Source organism: Schistocerca piceifrons, chromosome 9 (assembly GCF_021461385.2).
Source record: "Schistocerca piceifrons isolate TAMUIC-IGC-003096 chromosome 9, iqSchPice1.1, whole genome shotgun sequence".
Classification (NCBI taxonomy): domain Eukaryota; kingdom Metazoa; phylum Arthropoda; class Insecta; order Orthoptera; family Acrididae; genus Schistocerca; species Schistocerca piceifrons.
The window spans coordinates 154,822,603-154,845,498 of record NC_060146.1 but is presented as its reverse complement, the minus strand read 5'-3'; the positions used below and the strand labels follow the sequence as shown (position 1 = coordinate 154,845,498).

The 22,896-nt window shown below is 41.4% G+C and overlaps 1 protein-coding gene across 1 annotated transcript in view; it reads right to left on the bottom strand.

The window, feature by feature from the left end:
* LOC124717166 overlaps nucleotides 1-22,896 on the bottom strand; it is a 55,778-nt gene that overhangs the window by 9,254 nt on the left and 23,628 nt on the right. The window contains exon 3 of the mRNA XM_047243936.1: nucleotides 9,957-11,054. Within this exon, the coding sequence (XP_047099892.1) occupies nucleotides 9,957-11,054 (1,098 nt within the window). The remainder of the gene's footprint in view (nucleotides 1-9,956; nucleotides 11,055-22,896) is intronic.

Here is a 22,896-nt window from a genome sequence, read left to right as displayed (position 1 = left end):
TTCGCAGTTTCTTCAGTTTTAATCTACAGTTCATAACCAATAGATTGTGGTCAGAGTCCACATCTGCCCCTGGAAATGTCTTACAATTTAAAATCTGGTTCCTAAATCTGTCTTACCATTATATAATCTATCTGAAACCTTTTAGTATCTCCAGGGTTCTTCCATGTATACAACCTTCTTTCATGATTCTTGAACCAAGTGTTAGTTATGATTAAGTTAAGATCTGTGCAACATTCTACCAGATGGCTTATGGTTTCCTCTTTCATTTCTTAGCCCCAATCCATATTCACCTATTACGTTTCCTTCTCTTCCTTTTCCTACTGTCGAATTCCAGTCACCCATGACTATTAAATTTTCATCTCCCTTCACTACCTGAATAATTTCTTTTATCTCATCATACATTTCATCAACTTCTTCATCATCTGCAGAGCTAGTTGGCATATAAACTTGTACTACTGTAGTAGGTGTGGGCTTCATACCTATCTTGGCCTCAATAATGCGTTCACTATGCTGTTTGTAGTAGCTTACCTGCACTCCTATTTTTTTATTCATTATTAAACCTACTCCTGCATTACCCCTATTTGATTTTGTATTTGTAACCCTGTATTCAGCTGACCAAAAGTCTTGTTCCTCCTGCCACCGAACTTCACTAATTCCCACTATATCTAACTTTAATCTAACCATTTCCCTTTTTAAAATTTCTAACCTACCTGCCCGATTATGGGATCTGACATTTCATGCTCCGATCTGTAGAATGCCAGTTTTCTTTCCCCTGATAACAATGTCCTCTTGAGTAGTCCCCGCCCGGAGATCGGAATGGCGGACTATTTTACCTCCAGAGTGTAGTATAGAAAGCAATAAAGTCTCATAACTATAGAATACATCAATATACAGTCTCGTAGGTGAGCATACAATAAGTAAGTAAATGTAAGTAAGGCCGAAGGTCTGCCAAACTGGGCTTATATTGGGCTGTTGCGCTTGCTACGTCATCTGTCAAGGTTGTGGTATGACCTCTCTAGGCCGACTGTGTAGTGCGCTGTTTGATTATGCGTGCTCATACTGCAAGCTTACAACACTCCTTCCGCTTGGAGAAAAGTGTCCTCTATGAAGATGTCCCCGTCTTCACCAATATGTGATAACTGCTGATGTTGTGCTGTCACAGACGAATACAGTCTGAAATGGAGCAGATGCAGACACAGGTGCAGCACCCACCGTAAGGGAGCATCAGTGATGGAGGTGCTGTGTCCGTGTCCACATTCAAGCAGGCCCTCAGCAATGGAGGCAGCAGAGAAGACTGCAGCAGCGACAGGGGCTGTATAGATGGAGGTGGCCCAGTGCCGATTCCTCCACCCGACAATGGCGGCACATAGAGTGAAGGGGGCACAGGAGTTGGAGGAGGCGTGGACCACAATGCGTGTGACAGTGAAGTTGGTGGAGGCAGTTGCAGGGGCAGAGGGCTCTCCAGTGCACGGTCAGTCACTTACGGACGGAACCGGTCGTAGTGTCGTGTCACCGAGCCATCAAAGGTCCACACGGCACAGAGTCAGCAGCCTCAGCAGTGGTGGATGCCTGCTGGTATCCACTTAGGGTGCCAGCCAAACCCATGGACCCAGACAGCGGAGCCCGGACGACACTGTGGCAAAGCAGGCTCCGGTGGCTGGCCACACATCGGCCACAGCAGATGGAGCAGTGTACGGGGCTGAGGTTTGTGAAGCAGCTCCGCTGGGCTACAGTCAGCGATTAGAGTGAACCTGTATGAACTCGAGAACCTATCGAAGGCTTCCTTGGGAGAAGATTGAGTGATAAGTTTTTTCATCTCGGTTGCGAATGGACAGAACAGCCACTCTGCCTCTTCATTGGACTGGATATGAAAGGGAAGGGCTGTAACATGCCAGATATCCTTCTTTGTACAAAAATATTCATAATATTGAGACACCAACTGTGAGCTGTTGTACATAGCAAGTGTATATGGCAGTTTTTCTAAGGAAAAAATCTTGGAGAGGGCTGTGACCACAGCAACCGTGGATGGGGATGGGCAACGGACCAGATGAGGAAACTTTTAGAGAGTGTCAACAACTACTAACCAAAAGGAGTTAAGGAACAGACACGCAAAACCAGTATGAATATACTCACAGGGGTGCTGTGGGGGGGATGGGCCATGGGGGAAGAGGGGCCTGTGGTGCTGCTTGATGGGTGGCAAACTGTGGACAGGCTATCACAATACACACGATTTCATTGTAAATACCTGGAAGGGTAGCAATTTTGTACAAGAAATTGTACAGATGATCAAAACGACTTGTAAAATGATTTAGATAAGATATCTGTATGGTGTGAAAAGTGGCAATTGACCCTGAATAAAGAAAAGTGTAAAGTTATTCACATGAGTACTAAAAGAATTCAGCTAAATTTTGATTACACGTTAAGTCACACAAATCTGAGGGCTGTAAATTCAACTAAATACTTAGGGATTACAATTACAAATAACCTAAATTGGAACAATCACATAGATAATATTGTGGATAGAGCAAACCAAAGACTGCGATTCATTGGTAGAACACTTAGAATGTGCAACAGGTCTACCAAAGAGACTGCTTACACTACGCTTGTCCGCCCAATTCTGGAGTACTGCTGTGTGGTGTGGGATCCGCATCAGGTGGGACTGATGGATGACGTTGAAAAAGTACAAAAAAATGGCAGCTTGTTTTGTATTATCGCAAAATAGGGGAGATAGTGTTACAGACATGATACGTGAATTGGAGTGGCAATCATTAAAACAAAGGCGCTTTTCATTGCGACAGGATCTCCTCATGAAGTTTCAATCACTTTTCTCCTCCGATTGCGAAAACATTCTGTTGGCATCCACCTACATAGGGAGAAATGATCATCACGATAAAATAAGACAAATCAGAGCTTGCACGGAAAAATTTAAGTGCTCGTTTTTCCCACGTGCCGTTCGAGAGTGGAACGTAGAGAGACAGCATTAAGGTGGTTCACTGAACACTCTCTGCCAGGCACTTTATTGTGAATAACAGAGTAATCACGTAGATGTAGAAACACCGCAGTGGTCCAGGTGGAGAAGGTGCATGATGCCCTGCTGCAATACCGAGATGATCACAACCCTGGGCACCAACTCTTCAGTAGGCAACAGTAACAAACCACCAAGGCCTGAGAGATGGTGGCAGACAGTACAATAATTATGCAAAGGATTCAATACTCAGCCCAGTGATTCATCAGACCAATTGTGGTGGTCCAACTGAACAACCTGACATAAGACAGGATCAGCCGTGATATCCACCAAAATCAGACAACTGGTAATGGGAAGACCATCCACAATGTTTTGGGCTTCTATGTCTACATGCAAACACAACAATTCAGCCCGATCAAATGTTGGATAGTGGCCAGCTGGCAATGGAGAAAGGGCATCCACATGAATGTGTTGTGCTGTGGGTCAGAAATGAATCTCACAGTTATAGCGTGACAAAACAGAGCTCAGCACTGCATGTGATGGGCCATTTTGTCCGGCAAAGAGGCCAAAAGACTGAAAAGAGACACTAGAAATTTATGATCAATAATCAAATACAACTTAGAACCATACAGGAAAACACAAAATTTTTTGAGCATGTCACAACAGCAAGAGTTTCTTTTTCTATCTGTGAGTAGTGCTGTTACACCTGATTCAGAGATTTGGAAGCATATGTAACAGGGAGTTTGGAATCATCCACATATTTGCATACCAGAACAGTCCCAAGGCCACACTGGGAGGTAACTGTGGCCAGTACAAGATATTAGACTGGTTGGAATGTAACTAAGCAAGGTGCAGAGTGTAATTTTGACCTTAGAAGGGTAAAGGCAAGCTCACAGGCAGGCACCCAGTGAAAAGGAACTTCTTTAAGTGGCTGGGTCAACCAGGAAAAAAATTTATGGTAGTGGTACACAATCATTCCGAGAAAGGCTTGCAACTCTTTACCATTAGCAGAACATGCATCAACATGCCGTCATAAATGCTGGACAGCAGAGACTTCAAAACTGAGATAAATGGTACAATACGAGAGAAGGAAAGTTGCTACTCACCATACAGTGGAGTCACGATAGGTGCAATAAAAAGACTCACAGGGTCATTGCTTTCAGCCATTAAGGCCTTTGTCAGCAGTAGACACACACACACACACACACACACACACACACACACACACACACACACACACACACACACACACAAAAAAAAGCACAAGCACAAGCACAACTTGCACAGACGTCTGCAGTCTCAGAGAGCTGAAACTACACTGCGAGCAGCAGCACCAATGCATGATGGGAGTGGCGACTGGGTGGTGGTGGTGAGGAGGAGGCTGGGGTGGGGAGGGGGAGGGATAGTATGATAGGAGTGGCGGACAATGAAGTGTTGCAGTTTAGACGGAGGGTAGGAGAGAAGGTGCGGAGGGGGGAGGGGCTAAGTAGCAGAAAGGAGAGAAAGAGAAATAAAAATAAAAAGAAATTAAAAGACTCGGTGTGGCGGTGAAATGACGACTGTGTAGTGCTGGAATGGGAACAGGGAGGGGGCTGGATGAGTGAGGACAGTGACTAGCAGAGGTTGAGGCCAGGAGGGTTACAGGAACATAGAATGTATTGCAGGAAAGTTCCCACCTGCCCAATTCAGAAAAGCTGGTGTTGGTGGGAAGGATCCATGCGGCACAGGCTGTGAAGCAGTCACTGAGATGAGGGATATCATGTTTGGCAGTGTGTTCAGCAACAGCCCCATTGTGGCCGGTTACTGTGCCCCCACTGAGAGAATCTCTGCTCTCATAGACCAACACCTTCAATCTATTACCCAGAACTTATCCTCCTATATAAAAGATACCAACAATTTCCTCAACCGACTCTCCACAGTTCCTTTCCCTTTACCACACGGTGCCCTGCTTGTCACTATTGATGCCACCTCCCTGTACACTAACATTCCTAATGCCCATGGCCTTACTGCTATTGAACACTACCTTTCCAGATGCCCTATGGATTCCAAACCAACAACCTTCTTCCTAGCCTCCATGACCAACTATATCCTCACCCACAATTACTTCTCCTTTGAAGGCATTACCTACAAACAAATCCGCGGTACGGCTATGGGCACCCGCATGGCACCTTCCTATGCTAACCTATTCATGGGTCATCTAGAGGAATCCTTCCTAAAAACCCAGAATCCTAAACCCTTCACCTGGTTCAGATTCATTGATGACATCTTTGCTATATGGACTGAAGGTGAGAACCTTATTCACATTCCTCCAGAACCTCAACAACTTCTCCCCCATTTGCTTCACTTGGTCCTACCCAGCCAAAAAAGCCACCTTCCTAGATGTTGACCTCCACCTCAGAGATGGCTACATCAGTACCTCCATCCATATCAAATCTACTAACCGCCTACAATACCTCCACTTCGACAGCTGCCACCCGTTTCATACCAAGAAGTCTCTTCCACACAACCTAGCCACCCGTGGTCGTCACATCTGCAGTGACAAGCAGTCCCTCTCTAAATATACTGAGGGTCTCACTGAAGCCTTCACTGACCGTAATTATCCTCCTATCCTTGTACAAAAACAAATATCCCGTGCCTTATCTTTCCAGTCTCCCACCACCTCCCAAAGTCCCACAGTCCGGCCACAGAGAAGTATTCCCCTCGTAACTCAGTACCATCCAGGACTGGAGCAACTGAATTACATTCTCTGCCAGGGTTTCGACTACCCCTTGTTGTGCCCTGAAATGAGAAATGTCCTACCCACTATCCTTCCCACCCCTCCTACCGTGGTATTCCGCCGTCCACCGAACCTACACAATATACTCATCCATCCTTACACAACCCCTGCTCTCAATCCCTTACCTCATGGCTCATACCCCTGTAATAGACCTAGATGCAAGCCCTGTCCCATACATCCTCCTACCACCACCTACTCCTGTCCGGTCACTAACATCACCTATCCCATCAAAGGCTGGGCTACCTGTGAAATCAGTCATGTGATTTACAATCTAAGCTGCATCCACTGTGCTGCATTCTATGTAGCAACAAGCTGTCTGTCCACTTGAATGGCCACTGACAAACTGTGGCCAAAAAACAAGTAGACCACCCTGTAGCTGAACACGTTGCCAAACACGATACCCCTCATCTCAATGACTGCTTCACAGCCTGTGCCATATGGATCCTTCGCACCAACACCAGCTTTTCTGAATTGTGCAGGTGGGAACTTTCCCTGCAAAACATCCTACATTCCTGTAACCCTCCTGGCCTCAACCTCTGTTAGTCACTGGCCTCACCCATCGAGCCCCCTCCCTATTCCCATTCCAGCACTACACAGCCGTCATTTCACCGCCACACCCAGTCTTTTAATTTCTTTTTATTTTTATTTCTCTCCTTTCTGCTACTTACCCCCTCCCCCCTCCGCACCTTCTCTCCTACCCTCCATCTAAACTGCAACACTTCACTGTTTGCCACTCCCACCATACTATCCCACCCCCTCCCCGCCCCAGTCTCCTCCTTACCCTCACCCAGTTGCCACTCCCATCATGCACTGGAGCTGCTGCTCGCAGTGTAGTTTCAGCTCTCTGATACTACACACGTGTGTGCAAGTTGTGCTTGCATGAGTGTGTGCGTGTGCGTGGATGTATGTGTGTCTACTGCTGACAAAGGCCTTAATGGCCAAAAGCTATGACCGTGTGAGTCTTTTTATTGTACCTGTCGCAACTCAGCATCTCAGCTGTATGGTGAGTAGCAACTTTCCTTCTCTCGTATTTTTACATTCCATCCTGGATTTTCCATTGTTTGAGATAGATGTTAGATGGCAGAAAAAGTTGTGATTTATCCGTGTCACATTTCAAGGTGGCCTGCAGTGCCATGAACAAGGCATGCAGGTTTTACAAATGTTCATCTGTTGGGGAATCTGAGACCCCAATATTATCAAGGTAGTAAATGCAATCTGACAAGAAGGCCGTGAGTTCATCCAAAACTTGCTGGAAAATGGCAGGGGCACTAGCCACATTGGATGGCATGCACTGGTATTGATATAACTTGAAGGGGTAGTCACTATAAGGACACATTTGGAATCATCATCCAGAAGCAGTTGTAAGTAGGCTTCTGATGAATTTAGTTTGAAAAAATACTGGTCTCCAGAAAGCTGTGAGATTTCACATGGACAGGGTAAGGGATAGATATCAATAACAGACTGTGGATTTACAGATACTTTAAAATCACCACGGAGCTGAAGGTTCTCCCAGGTTGTTTGATAATTACCAATGGAGTAGACCATTCACTAAAGGAAAGAAGCATGATAACACCCAAAGCCATAAGTCAATCTAGTTCCAATGTGACATGCTCCCGTAAAGCTATTGGGACTGGGTGAGCACAGAAAAAAAAAGGGAGGTACACCATCAGTTTCACTGTGATGTGAGCCTTGAAAATTGGTAGCACACCCTAAACCTTCTAAAAACATGGAGGATTATTCCGAGCAGAGTGCATTCAGTTGTGTGTACAGAACCTGATCTGATACCAGATGTACTTCATCAGAAATAGAGTACTCAAAAATTCTGAATGCATCTAACCCAAATAAATTTTTAGTGTTGGCATCATCAACTACTAGAAAGGTCAAAGGCCGAGCAACCACTTTTTCAGTATGGAAGTAGAAAACTGTACCAGTATGGGTATCTGTAGTAATTAACCCACTGATGAGAGACAGAACAATGCCGGTGATCTCAAGAGGTTTGAGAATTAAACAAAGTCACTGCTGCAGCCATGTCCACTTGCATTTTTAACAAGTACACACATGTACACCAAAGTAGTTTGTTTGGGCCTACTGTGACTTTGGAAATACTGCTCACATTCATGTTCATGTCTGGTGAACAAGGTAGATAGTTGAACACAGACACAATATTCCCATATTTTTATGATGGTTGCACGTCATCCTGTGCTTTAGGCACAGAGCCTGCTCATACTGAACAGAACAATATAGGCATGACAGAAGAGGAGCAGACAGCTGCTGTTGTGACTCTTAACTGCAGCTTAGCACAGCACTGTCCCATGCAGCATAGAGGTTGCAGTTACACGGCCACGTCTTCCCCCTGTAAGCTAACTGACAGTGGCCGAGGTGGAGAGAAAGCAACGGTGGCTACTTCTCACTGTGCTTCTATCTGATTTTCTTATGTCCTACATACTTCAAAAGACTGAGCAATGTTCAGAACATCTGTGAGAGGGGGATTTTCACATTGTAAAGCATGTTCATGAACGTCCCTGCCAGAGGTCAGGCATATTGTAGCATCACAAACCATTGAATCAGCATACGACTCCTTGTGGACCTCAGTACAAACTGGCAATGATTGCTAAGCCCACAAAGTTCCACTGCTTGAGCTCTATACGGCTGTTGCGACAGCTTTTGACAGTGGTAGAACTCAATGTGAGCAACAATAATGTGAGTATGTTTCCAATGATAATTAGAGAGTAACTGACATTTCATCGAAAGAGAAACTGGCAGGTTCCTGAAGAGGAGCTAGCTGACACAAAAGGTGATGAACAAAAGGAGATATCCATGACAAAAATAAAGACTTACACAAGTTGGGGTCAGCAACTCTGAAAGCTTGAATACGTTGCTGTAGGCATTTTTCAAACACGTCCCCATCTTCATCATACAGAGGAAACAGTAGAGGTTGCACCAACGGTAATGGAACCTGGTGCATCAACGAGGCTGCCAAATTGTTTATTGCCACAGAAAGAGCCTGCTGTTTGTCAGTGGAGCTCACTGTTGTTGAACAAGAGATTGGAGCAATTCTTCAACTGACATATTGGCTGTATATCAAACCAAGAAACAAAACGTGCAGAGTAGAATAGCGCACGCATTGCCAAGTATCTTGTAACATTGTACAGACACAATATCAAAAGTAACACCAACCAAGTTTTATTCTGCTTCCACATGAAGAGATTTGCAGTAACACTGAATGGAGTATAGAGTGGGTCAAAGTCTCATAACTAAAGAACAGATAAATACACAGTTTTGTAGGTGAGCATACAATAAGTAAGTTAGAAACTTCCTGGCAGATTAAAACTTTGTGCCAGACTGGGACTCAAACTTAGGACCTTTGCCTTTCGCAGGCAAGTGCTCTACCATCTGAGCTACCCAAGCACTACTCACACCGTCCTCACAGCTTTACTTCTGCCAGTACCTCGCCTCCTACCTTCCAAACTTCACAGCTCTCCTGCGAATCTTCGCAGGAGACCTAGGTTCGCAGGAGAGCTTCCGCTGCAGAGTGAAAATCTCATTCTGGAATAAGTAAGTAAACATAGGTGAGACCCAAGGGCCCAGAATGCCGGGCCTATACTGGGCTGTCACACACATGGCACAGCACTTGCTGTGCTATCTGTGCAGGTTGCGAAGTAACCTCTGTAGGCCAGTTGTGGAAGCACTCATACAGCATGCTATTTGATTATGCATGCTCACACTATAGACTTACAACAATATATTATGTGAGACAGTTATAAAGGTTTGACAGATGTGGTGAGAAAAATAGAGATCTGTAGCTGATCACTCCAAGAAAAAAAATTATTCCAAATATGTGTTCATAATCTTAAAGCTTACAGGTTATGCCAAATGTATATGAGCAGTTCATGCTACTCACTAAGACATCCAGAGACAAATTTTTTTTCTTTTTTTTTTAGATCTGATTTTAAGGAACTTTTGACCCATTACTTGATAATGTGTTCAGAAATCATAACGTTAATGTGTGTACATTGTGGTATTGCTTTTGTAAGTATAACTGATGTGTGATGCCTGTCATTATTGGACATAATTTTTCCATGTTGAATTAAGTGTGCCTCCTATATGTGTTAATCAGCTGGTACCTCAAGATGATCTGAAAGCATCTGCTGGTGTGTGTACATACATTGCAAGTTTCATACTGTAGAGCTGTGGAACACTCCTTAGCAAAAATACCTTTGTCGTTCTTCTACCAGTTGGCAGATTCTCTCCACGGCTTCCCGGTGCCTCTCAGTTGCCTCACTCCACTCGCGGGTGCCCTTCACTACTTCTAAATTTGATTCGATGAAGTCCACAGTCCACTCCAGCAAAAAATCCCGCTCGTTCTCCAATGCAAACACAGCTGCAGTTGCAGTGACAGCGACAGCGACAGAACGGTCCCGACTGAGTTTCCAGATCACCCAATACTCACACTCGGTACACAGGAAGAACAATTCAAATCTGTGAAACGCCACCAGAAGTTCCACTGAGGCATCCCAATAAAGATTATTTGCTTCGGCCGAGTACATGTAATACAGAACCTTTTCTAAAATTTGAGGTTTCATATCTGGAAACTCCAGTCGTCCCTTCTTCGATACCTCCGAGCCCGGCTGCAGCATACGGGCAAAGACGGGGCTACGGGCAGCCAGTATTGCTCTGTGCGCTCCCATCTCGACAGTTCCTGCACACAATATGAAGTCTACGAAATTTCCTGACAGTCGCAATGACTGTAGATCCTGTTCGAAACTCGACTGCCGCACTGGCTTAATTGCTCCTACCCAGTGCTGTACAAGGCACACCGTACTGATTTCACATTCGAGCCTCACCCCTTCTGTATTCTGAAGGAAAAATTTGCAAGGGAAACAATGCTGTGACTCTGACCCTTCGTCAATCACACAATCTGTTTTTTGAGTGCAATTCATTCGTACTTTTTCCTTAACACTCAGATCTACTTTTATGCTACGACCTCCTTCACTTTTCAACAGGTGGAAGCGTACTTCGTATGCCCATTCACGAAGTTTGTAGAGTCTTAGCTCCCAACGAACTGACTCGGGATGGCAGAAATGAGGTGATGCCACAAACTCCCTGCCCTCGGGCCAGTAATTCAACCCTGAAACTGTCCATCCGTAGATCACTTTCTTTCTTTCACAGCACGTGTGGCCCGAATCACACACAGTGTCCGAAATGCCCTCACAAGTCATGGAAATGCTGTGCTCTGGCACACATTCTGAGGCTGAAGAATTTCCTGGTGTAGCATCCGAATATGAACCAGATGTAGCAGGTGGAGAGTGATACCTACGGAGAAGAATAAAGCAGCAATATTACTCTGTGATATAGGTGCATGCAACAGGGAAATTATGACACACACACACACACACACACACACACACACACACACACACACACACACATTGGGGTGGCTCTTATTTATTTATTATTATTATTTTTTTTTTTTTTCCAAGTTTGATTTATTCATCATGTTATTCTCGAGTTGTTTCGACCATGCTTGTGGTCATCTTCAGACCTACAAGTCAAATACAAAGTCTGATCAGAGGGCTACATACATTAAAGAAAATTTTATAAAATTACAAAGTGCTGAAACCATTGTAGAGCCATACACCACACCTGGATTGCTGAGTGGCATGCATCAGTCCACCAACAAAGATGACTCTGTAATGAACAAGTCGGCAGCATGGTGGATTACATGTGTGATGTGATCCACCCATTCCTAGAAGCTGCCTCGATGTTCAAACACAGCCACCAGCTGGCTTAGCATACAGTTAGATCTGTTGATCATCGATTTCAGCATCTTCCTTTCAAGTATTGCTCCATCTGGTAGGTGAATCCAGAGTGTAAGTGGTCACTCAAATGTAGGTCATCTGTTACTTCCCACTGGGCAGTGTCTGAGAGGGGTGGAGAGCAGAAAGAGAGGCCAATGGCTGAGAATGACCCAGTGCAGTATATCATGTAATTGTAAATTTTGAAATATATTTAAAATACGTACGAGTGTACAATTGATGTGGTGGCAAAACCTTTGCTTTGAGCGACTGCGTTCCAGAGAATCTACATTACTTACCAATGTATGGATTCTTTACTGCTTGCGGCATCCAGTCACTGGTTCAGTGAATATTATACAACTAATTGTAAAATGGCTTAAGACCCTACTTTAGTCCAATGTCTTTCATGTACAGTTGTTCTCTATTTTCTGACAATTGGTAATTGTTCATTTTGTTCATGGTACAATAAAAAGTGTTATCTTATGTACATGTTCTCTTTAAGTAAACAGAACCAAACTTCAACCTTAGCTGGTGTACTCAATTGATAATGAAATCCAATCATACAATTGCTTTCCATGAGACATGCAGGAAAGGCAACACGAGGCACACTATACCAGCAGTGGCACAGAAAAGAGTGGGATAGTGTATGTTGTTGATGTACAGCTCCTGAGATATCATGAGGGTCTCCTAAACTCAACCCCTAGGGCAAGTGTGGTCCAAGCCCCATAATACATTATGGGCAATTAAATTTCCCAATAGGAGAAATGATTGGGAGAGGTTCTGTTGGAGCCACAGAGTCTATTGCACCTTGTAGAGGTAAATACAGTGAGCAGACAGTGATCCTCTGATCCACACGAACTTCAGCTGCTACTGTTTGTAGGCCAGTAACCAAGAAGAGTACAGAGGAATGATGACAAACACAGCTACACCTCACTTGGCCCTGCCCCAGTTGGGTCCTCCTTGCTGTGGAGGGCACAGCCTCATAGCACAGTGACTTCAGTAAGCTTAAAATTATGTTTCCTTTAAGCACAAGTATACAAGACGCTCCTGGGCTACGATTTTCAGTTCCTCCATGTGTGTCCTGAACCCACTGATACTCTACTCTAGTATCAGTGAGGTTTTTCTTTCACCCAGTGTGTGCTTCCTGTAACAGATGGAGGCTTTGTCTGAGGGCTGGAGAGTGTCCCAGGAGGACTTCATATCCCCTTCGCTCCTAAGCAGAATTGTGAGAACTGTCAGACAGAAAGAGCTCAACATGGTCAGATGGTTTACTTCCTGTCTTCATCTGTGGTTCATACTTACCATTAGGGTCTTTTTTTGCCTGAGATAGCTTTGGAGGAACAGCTGTGGCACTAGTAGTTGGATTGCTGGTCTGTTAACCACATTCTGCCTTTGGAGGTGCTGGGAGCTCCAGAATGTTGGTGACTGCGAGTTTTTCTGACATTCTGAGCGCGGGAAGAGCTATGGGCGTCAAAATAACAGCAGATTTACAAGTGCCCTGAAAAATGCAGGTAGCAATGCTGACATAGCAACCTCAATTTGTGTAGAGGCCTAGGCTGCCATAATAGGCTTTTGAAGAGGTGCATCCAAAGAAGCAGTGAATGGAGTAGGCCACGTGGCCTTATAGATCCTTTCGACCACACCATACAGGATGTGCTTCAACGTTTTGAGTTCCTGTATCTTCCTTTCTTCAACATAGATGCTGCAGTCTCTAATCCAGACAGCATAATCCTCCGAGCAATTTATAAACTTGGAGGAAAGGAACAAACGATGCCGTCATGGGTCTCTTTATCACATATGCCACAAGTGGCTTGACTGCACATTTCAGTGAAGAAGGAAACCTACCTTGACATGCACTGGAAGTTTCGTGCTATCAGATGCAAGGATAAAGGAGTCTGATTTGACCAGATTGCCTTCTGCCATTTTTATTGTATTTTGCACATCAATTATACCTTCTGGAGCCCACTAATCTCTAGGTTTCTCTTTTGGAATATCTACACAATCTGTGCAAGACACAACACCTTTGCTGTACTTTAAGGTGTTGTATAGCTCCATTTCAACTGCATATTCCCTAAGGTGTTCAGCTTTCTGCAGGTCCACTGCCTATTGGGAACTAGAAGTTGAACCAGCAATGTCCAATTTCGTAGTTGCTTTACACATTCTAGATTCCCAGCAGTGCCCTCAAAAGACTTTCAAATGTAGAAAGGTGAAATCTTCGCAAAGCTACCCTCTTTCCTTGAAACTATTAAAAACACATTCTGACTAGCAGCATATATTCTGTTACTAAAATCAAAAGTACTGGCATTACTTCCCGTATCAGTACAACTGGTGACATGAGCCCTCTTGTTAGGCTGGGTGTTGATATATATCAACAGTATGTCCATTCCACTGGGAGCTGAAATGGCAGGCTCAAGCGTTCCATCTCAAGCCCACAAGCAACTAGGAAAACTAAGGCTCCACACAGACGTAGCCCCTCTTGCCTGCGTAAGCCTTATATAACCAAGATTCGGCAGGTTCAACAGAGGTTCAACTTTTCCATCTCAACAGCCAGACATGTGATTGGTGCACAGTTCACTTTGAGACTGAGGTCTTTTTTTTATAGAGAAGTTTATACTAGTCTCGCAAAATGGGTAGCAAAGCCGAGATCCCTGTAACACACAACACTCCATTGTCCCACTGCACAGTGCTCACTGAAACATGCCCAGAGCTTATGGTTATAGAGGACTAGTGAAACTTACGAATCTCTATTTCAGGACACCTGGGTTCACCTAGCTCATACCCAGGAAATGAACACTGTGCTCCCTGAGGTGCTCAACGTTTGGCAAAATCTGGGGGCACTTGAGACTTATTCGATGCCACAGGTGTGCCAAGCAATACACCCCAAAAGGAACTTGCAAAACTGTGTACACAATGTCTACAGGAGAAAACAATTCCCCAAAACTGGAACAATGCTGCAATTATTTTACTTCATAAGGCAGGTGAGAGAAAAAGAAACAACTACAGATTCATCAACCCACTCTCTGTACAAGATACTGACTAAAATTATCACCAGTGGCATATAAATAGTTTCATATTTAATCAAGCAACGGAGTAAGCTGACTGCAGAAGTGTGTGTGGTAGACAGACCATTTGAAAGTTGTGAAGAAACTACAGAATGGAGCAGTGAATATGAACTATCACCCTGTCTAGGATTCAAAAGTCTTAGAAACTTTTTATTCAGTTTCAATAAAATCTGTCCTGACAGTGCTTGAGAGGCTGTGCATTCATACAACCTACCCCAATCCACTGAAGAACATACGAGACATAGCCACAAAGTCTTATTAACTTGAAAAATCAAAGAGTCAAAAAATTTTGTGCAGTACATTAAAAAAATTGAGTAATAGTGAGTACAGTACACCAACAAACAAAGATGTGCCTATCTGTTATAAGCTTCACTTATTGGTGGCTGAAATATCTCATGATTGTATATATAATAAATAGATGGGCAAGAGCCACCTGGACAGCCGTGTGCTGGCTGCAGATCGAATCCGCACTACGGGTTAACAATGAGGCAAGATGCGCTGGCCAGCCTGGATGTGATTTTTAGGGAGTTGTTCATATCCCACTAAGTGAATACCATGTTGGTACCAAAGACCTGTGTCAGTTACATGATTCACAAGCTTTAGAAAACTTTCACTTACTTTCACTCACTTTCACATGAATAACACTACACCCAGACTACTGGGGTACACATATTCTGTCCCAGGAAGTAGTGGATTGGCAATAGGAACATCATGCAGCTAATCCTTAAATTAAGCATTTCAAATTTGTTAGTAGTCATGCTGACCCTGCCACAATGCAGAACAAAGGCACGATAAAAAGAATAATAATCTGGTGAGCAAGATGTGTTCCTGTATAAAAAGATTTATGTTAATTGCCTGTTAATCATTCAAAAGTTACACTGAAAATTTAAATAGCTTCTTTTTTTCCATCTTATCAGATAGAGATCATGCCTTTCCGTGAGTTTCAAACATATTGTATATTACTGCAATTTACATTAAGAACTGAATAACTATTAGGTCTACAATTTTGCTTCCACTGTTTTGCAATACACGGCAGTAGCAGCAAGTGGGTTTCAGGTGATTGGTCATAGGTGTAATTCAATAAGCTTAGGCATCTGTAAACATAATGCCATAAAAATATTAGTCGATTTGCGATTGCATCATAAGGTTATTCTCGATTAAGTACGTCAACTTATGTACCCATTTCTTGCCATTAATTTTCTGCTTTAACATGAAGAAATCTGTGGCTGTGGCTCTTAAAATGCTGGTAAGACCAATGGAGAGGGAACTATTAGTGGAAGAACATGCAGAGAATGTTTTCAATGCCTTAAGAATGGTGATTTTGATGTCAAAGACTGGCATGGCGGTGGAAGACAGAATGATTTCGTAGCTACTGAAACAGATGAAGACAGTCACAGGACATCATTATCAAAAGCAACTAATATGTTCAAGTCCAGCACTGAAACACAAATGGCCACAATACAGCGATAGACACATAAAGGTAACTTTGCAGCAGGTCAGTGCTCGACACCATGTCGCAAACCCCATCAAAATATACATGTAAACGTTAAAATGAGAAGTCCTATCCCTCCTGCCGTATTCTCCATATGTTGCTCTCTCTGACTACCACCTTTTTCGATCAGTGGCACACAGTCTGGCTGACCAGCACTTCCGATCATATGAACAAGTGCAAAATTGAATCGATTCATGGATCCCCACAAAAGATGACCAGTTATTCCACCACGGGATTTGTATGCTATCCAAAAGTTGGGAGAATGTAGTGGCTAGTGATGGGCAATACTATCAATCATAATTTTTTTGCAAGTTTTTCACAATAAAGCTCCGAACTTCGAGAAAAAATGGTGGAAGCAAAGTTGTAGACCTAGTATTTTTGTGAGATAATGCCTTCACTCCCTCCCCACCATCTTCAGACGAATCTCACATCTGTAGCAATATGGTACTTACCTATGCCTGTGTACAATATACCATTAACTGTCATGTGATATTACAATGAACACTGGCACTTACAGCCACCAGCAATGACAGTCATTGGATATGAATAGTTAGATAATTTGTACAATGAGTGGCAAGATATGTTTTTCATTTTCTTTTGGATTAACAAAAATTCCCAATGTCTTGCTTTATGTCCATTGAATCCTGTCGAATATCTTTGCACCCACCCTCTGAATTTTACACAAAGAGGCAAAGCATTATTTTTGTTTAGTATTTTAACTGTTCACAAGAGATTTCCACTGAAACTGATTTCTACGCCAGTAACAAATGTCATTGAAAATAAAATGTATGAGAAAGTAAGAGTAAGACTTCCATGACTATTACATAGACTGCATCTGCTGTTATCTACTTTAAATAATATTCTTCCTCAAGTGTGGCTGATAGTTAAAGTTTCTGAGTTGGAGAAGGCCCAAACTGTGTATAAAAATACATTTCTCAAAAATGAATTACAGAATTATCAGGATGCATTTCAAACATTTCCCACACAAATGTACATAACACAGACCACAGTTTCAGACATGTTGATGACATCGAGTGAGGTTTTTTGAACAGATAGTAGCCAGTCTGAATGCTGTGCTTTGAAATGCCAGTTACCTATATGTAGAGTGTGGCCTCTGCACGGTACAGCTCTAGTGGGCCTCCCAAAGGCTCAGTCCCTCCAGACGAGCTGTCCTATATGACAAACAGAATTTAGGAGATGACATATAGGATTTCGTCCTAATCAGCTAAAGCTCATATTTGGTGAGTTTTACATTATAACTTATGTTCTATTAACATATGCTGCTCCAAATCACCAGCGCATTGAGGAGCTCTTGAAAATGCCTTGTTTTGGTACAGTTTGTTGTAAGAAAATGATGGGAAACATCATATAGGTCATTAAGTAAATTTCAGATTTCTTTGTTTTTGTATTATAACTAGCATCTTATAAAACTAAGCTGCTTCAACACAACAGTTTACTGAAGGTACATCAAAACTGTCTCATCCTTCTTACTATTTTTCACAATTAAATGTCAGTTAATGACATACCAGAGATTAATGTCATCCTTCAGGGGGATCACAGAACAAAAGAAGTTCACAGTTGCACAGTGGTTAGAGGTACAGACTTACTTTATCAAATGTGGTTGGTTCTTGTCCTGCTCTCTCAATTTTTTTATTCACCTTTGAATTTTCTAAAGGATTCTAGGACTTTTTTTATCAATTTCAAAGAAGTATGGTCTGTAACATTAGACATTATGTCTCTCTCTCTCTCTCTCTCTCTCTCTCTCTCTCTCTCTCTCTCTCTCTCATGAGTGAGTTTGCTCCACTGTGTGAGCATTCAAGGGAATATAGGCCAATGAATTGCAACATTGTTTTCTATGTCACTGCCTAATTCAGCTGCAATTCAGTATTTAATTATTCATCCAAAAATCACATTCACAGAACAAGAGCCATGATGTCAATGACTCATTGCCATTTTATTGCTCAAACTCAATCACCGAGGACTGAACACATGCAGCTTAGAATTAAAGCGCTAAAACACTAAGCATGCACTGAAGCTAACATACACAGCATTATAGATCTCTTGAAAATGCACTTTTCAGTAAAATTTGCTATCCCTCGGAAATCTAGAAATCCAGCAAAACAGATCGACAAAAGTGATTTCTTTGTTATCGGTGATTCCATGTTAAAAAATGTAGTGGTTCCGAACTGTAAAGTCAATGTTCGCCCTGGAATCCGACCACAGCAGATTGTGAAACATTTCAACAACATTAGGAACACGGAAAAATCCAACCAAAACAACAATGATTCCAACACAAATTTTAAAGGCGTGATAATTCACGTAGGGACAAACTCTATTAGAAGCAGCAGACAAGAAGAAATCATAAATGATATTCGTAATGTAATTCGGTCAGCCAAAGGTTTGTTTACAAGCTCTAGAATTGTTATCAACGGAATTCTACAAAGAAGATCGGTGAGTAACGCGTATACAAACAAAATAAACACCGGCATTAGGGAACAGTGTGACGAACTTGGTGTTTTATTTGTTGACCCAAATAAATTTCTCGACGACAAATGTCTGGGTAGGGATGGCCTGCACCTAAACAGACTAGGTGCAATGACTTTCAGTAAAATGCTCCTGGATTTATGTAAAATTATAAAAAATAAGGGAAACTAATACGGTCTGCAGGGGGTGACTATCAAAGAATAACATATGCAAACAAAAAACATGAGTGTAATCGTAATAAGGAAGCAGTTGAACCAAAACAGAACGACATTAAAACGAAAAAAAGTGGGAATGCAAATAGCGGTGGAAAAAATTACTTAACAGTTGTTCACCAAAATATATGTTCCCTAGCAAATAAGACCCAACAGCTAGAAGTGGAGCTGGAGTCTACAGAGTGCTTAGTTGTTTGTCTCACTGAGCATTGGTGCAATGAGGCTGAAATTAATCAGTTAGTCTTGCAGTCTTATAATTTAGCGTGTGCATACTGTAGGACCTCTATGAAGTGTGGAGGGTGTTGTATTTATGTAAAACAAAATTATCAGTATAAGACCAGAAGCGATTTATGTGTAATCAGTGAAGAGCAACATTTTGAACTGGCAGCAGTTGAAATCAGGGACCAATACAGGTGTAGGAATTTGATTATCTTATGTATATACAGATCTCCTAGTGGAGACTTCAATATCTTTTTCTCCAAACTTAATCATGTTCTTGACAAGATATCCACTCCAAAGAACCACATTCTCATATGTGGAGACCTAAATGTGGATAAACTGAATCCTGATTCTACATGGGACTCATTACAAAGTCTTGCTCAAAGTTTCAATTTAGTTCCAATGGTTAACAGTGCAACCAGAATAACAAAATACTCAAAGACAGCTGTTGATCAGGTATTAACAGATTTAGGCAAAGAAAACTGCGAGGTGGTGGTAGCAGAGCTAGGATTATCTGATCACTCAGCTCAAATCATTAATATAAAAGTGGCTCCAGAAGAAACAAAGAAAATGCATATTTACAGACGAATTTTTTCAAAAAAAAATAGACATGAGTTTGCCAAACAGATAGCAGGACAAACATGGGACTCAGTATACTCAGAGGTAGATGCAAATGAAAAATTCAAAAATTTCATGACATTGTTTAAATTAAATTTTGAAGAAACATTTCCTAAAGTATTATGTCCACTACCAACAGCAGGAAAAAGCAAGTGGGTCATAAAAGGAATCAAAAAATCATCTGAAACTCTAAAGTATCTGAGCTCCATTAAACACAGCCAAACTAATCCCGCTTTCTCACTCTTTTATAAAAGATATAGGAAAACATATAGGAAAATATTGTTTGCAGCAAAGAGAGCTCATAACTCAAAAATAGTGCACTCTGCTGAAAACAAAAATAAGGCAGTATGGAAGATTGTGAAGCAGGAAACTGGTACCAGGAAAATGAATCTGTCAAACTTGAAAATCAAAGAGGAAGGGACTCTAATAAACGACCCAATATATTTGGCAAACTATATAAATGATTATTTTAGTAGCATAGGAATAAAATTACAGGAAAATTTTCTAACAGCCCCTCAGGTCAAAAAGCCAAATAATAGTGTATCACACTCAATGGTGTTATTCCCTACAACACAGGAAGAAGTCTATAAAGCAGTCAGCAAACTGAAAAACAAAAACTCAGCTGGTCTGGATGAAGTCCCCATTTTTATAATTAAGGACTGTATCAAGAGCCTACTTCCACCTTTAGTTGATATTATAAATCAATCTTTCAAGCAGGGCTACTTTCCAGACTATTTAAGATATGCGAAATTACTACCTCTCTTCAAAAAAGGTGATGCAGGAATAATTGAAAATTATAGGCCAATTTCCCTACTATCACGCTTTGCAAAAATATTAGAAACTATTATGAAAGATAGGCTAATCAATTATTTAAATAAATACAACTTACTGTCTGTTGACCAGTTTGGATTTCGATCAGGGAAAAGCACAGAATCAGCAACAGCACACCTCACAAAACACATTCTAGAAGCATTAGATAAAGGGAACTACACAACAGGTATATTTCTTGATCTAACTAAAGCGTTTGATACAGTAGACCACAACATATTGTTAAATAAGTTAGATGAACTTGGAATTAGGGGACTTGTGAAAAAGTGGTTCCAGTCATATCTAAAAAATAGAAGACAGATAACTGAAATCTCACATATTTCAACTTGCTCAAACTATATTGTAAAGTATACTTCAGACCCAAATTATGTAAATATAGGTGTCCCACAGGGTAGTGTCCTTGGCCCAGTACTATTCCTCATTTACATAAACGACTTCCCACAGAGCATCAAGCATGGACAAACAATATTGTTTGCAGATGACTCAAATGTTCTAATCAGTGACAAATCACCAGATGCACTAAAAGAAAAAGCCGAACAAACACTAAACAGTGTACGTGAGTGGGCATCCAACAATAAACTAACACTAAATCTTAAAAAAACAAATGCTGTTAACTTCTATGTCTGCAAAAAACCACACTTTAACAACTTTAAGTTAAACAATGAAACTATAGAATGTGTAGACTACACAAAATTTCTTGGTATGCATGTTGACAGTCAGTTAAAGTGGGAAGAACATATTAAAATACTTAGTAACAGAATCGCTACAGCATGCTATGCTCTGAGAATTCTGACTGCAGTTTGTGATACTACATGTGTCAGATCTGTATATTTTTCTTATATCCACTCTGTTATTACCTATGGAATAATATTTTGGGGAGTCAACAGTAAAAATATTAAAATAGTTTTCAAATTACAAAAAAGAGCAATTTGTATAATAACCAAGAGTGGCAGTAGGGCTCACTGCCTTGAACATTTCCAAAAGCTGGAAATCCTAACTGTCCCCTGTGAATACATTTTTCAAAGTGTTATGTATGTAAAAAAAAATATTGACTGCTATATGAAAAATTCATTAGTACACAGCTATGAAACTAGAAACCAATTCAATCTGCATCTAGAGAGGAAAAATAAAGTTAAAACTCAGCAGAGCTTGTTCTACAATGCTGTTAAATTATATAATAAATTACCCCAAAAAATAAAAGATATTGACACAATCGGACAGTTCAAAACAAAACTAAAATTTTTTTTACTAAATAAAAGTTATTACGCAGTAACGGACTATCTGAATTAAAACATGTAGTGTAATTAAAATAGCCTGCATTGTAATACATGAGGAAATAATTTTGATATGTAATCAAAAATTGTACAGTACTATAAGAAAATTACAAATTACACAAGGATATAAAACTAATTTAAGATACCTAAAAATGTGTGTAAATACTAATTTTATGTGTATAATTGTAGGTATATTGTATTGTATATGATTTTGCTGACGAAATCCACACAATGTAAATTGTTACATGGATTAATAAAGAAATCAATCAATCAATCAATCTTGGCTTGCTGTGATGGACAGATCAGTAGTGTAGTCAAATGTCTGGGTTAGATCTGATCAATAAATGTTGTAGGCTTGAACAGTATGAAAACCACAGGCTGTGTCTGTTCTTATACTCACTTCTACTTAATAAACATTTACTTCACATGCTTTGCCTCAGTGGTTCAGTGGTTAAGTGCCACACAGCAGATCTAAAGGTTTTGCATTTGATCACTGGTCAGTCCAGGGTCTCTGATCTTGCTACGTTGCCGTATAAATGCTGAGTTGCACCACAGTTCACATTAAAACATATGTTTATCTACAAAAATGTATGAACAGTACTGGCTACGTCAGTTCAGAGGCTGGAGGAACTCAAGGACATGGCCTAATAAAACACTTTGGTGCTCAAACAATGACTGTCTTACCTTTTAACCATTAGCTCAGAAGAAATTCCACGAAATGACAGGGAGTGAAAAGCATGAAAACTAAGCCAAGACCAATCTCTTAAGGTAACACAATTGCGAGAGTCTGGTAAATGCATATAATAAGTCTAAAATATAACGGGACTTTTTTATTTATCTATATCAATTTTAATCTCTTCAAAATAGTTACCATTAGATATTATAAAACTCAGGCCAGTGATTTTCAGAGAGCTTTCAGCTCTCTCACTGATGTGTTTTTTAATCTCATTTATGCTTGTCTTTATTTTTTTAAAACAGAAAAAAGTTACATAGGGCCATGTCTCGTGAACATAGGGCCATGTCTCGTTAACAGCGGGGTGAGGGCAGTGTTACAGCATTGTCTTCGGTGAAAAATTCACGAACAAGCAAGTCCTTGACAATGAGTGTTCATCAGAGATGAGGGTATCATCAGGAGTGTCCTAGGGAAGTGTGACAAGACTACTTTTGTACT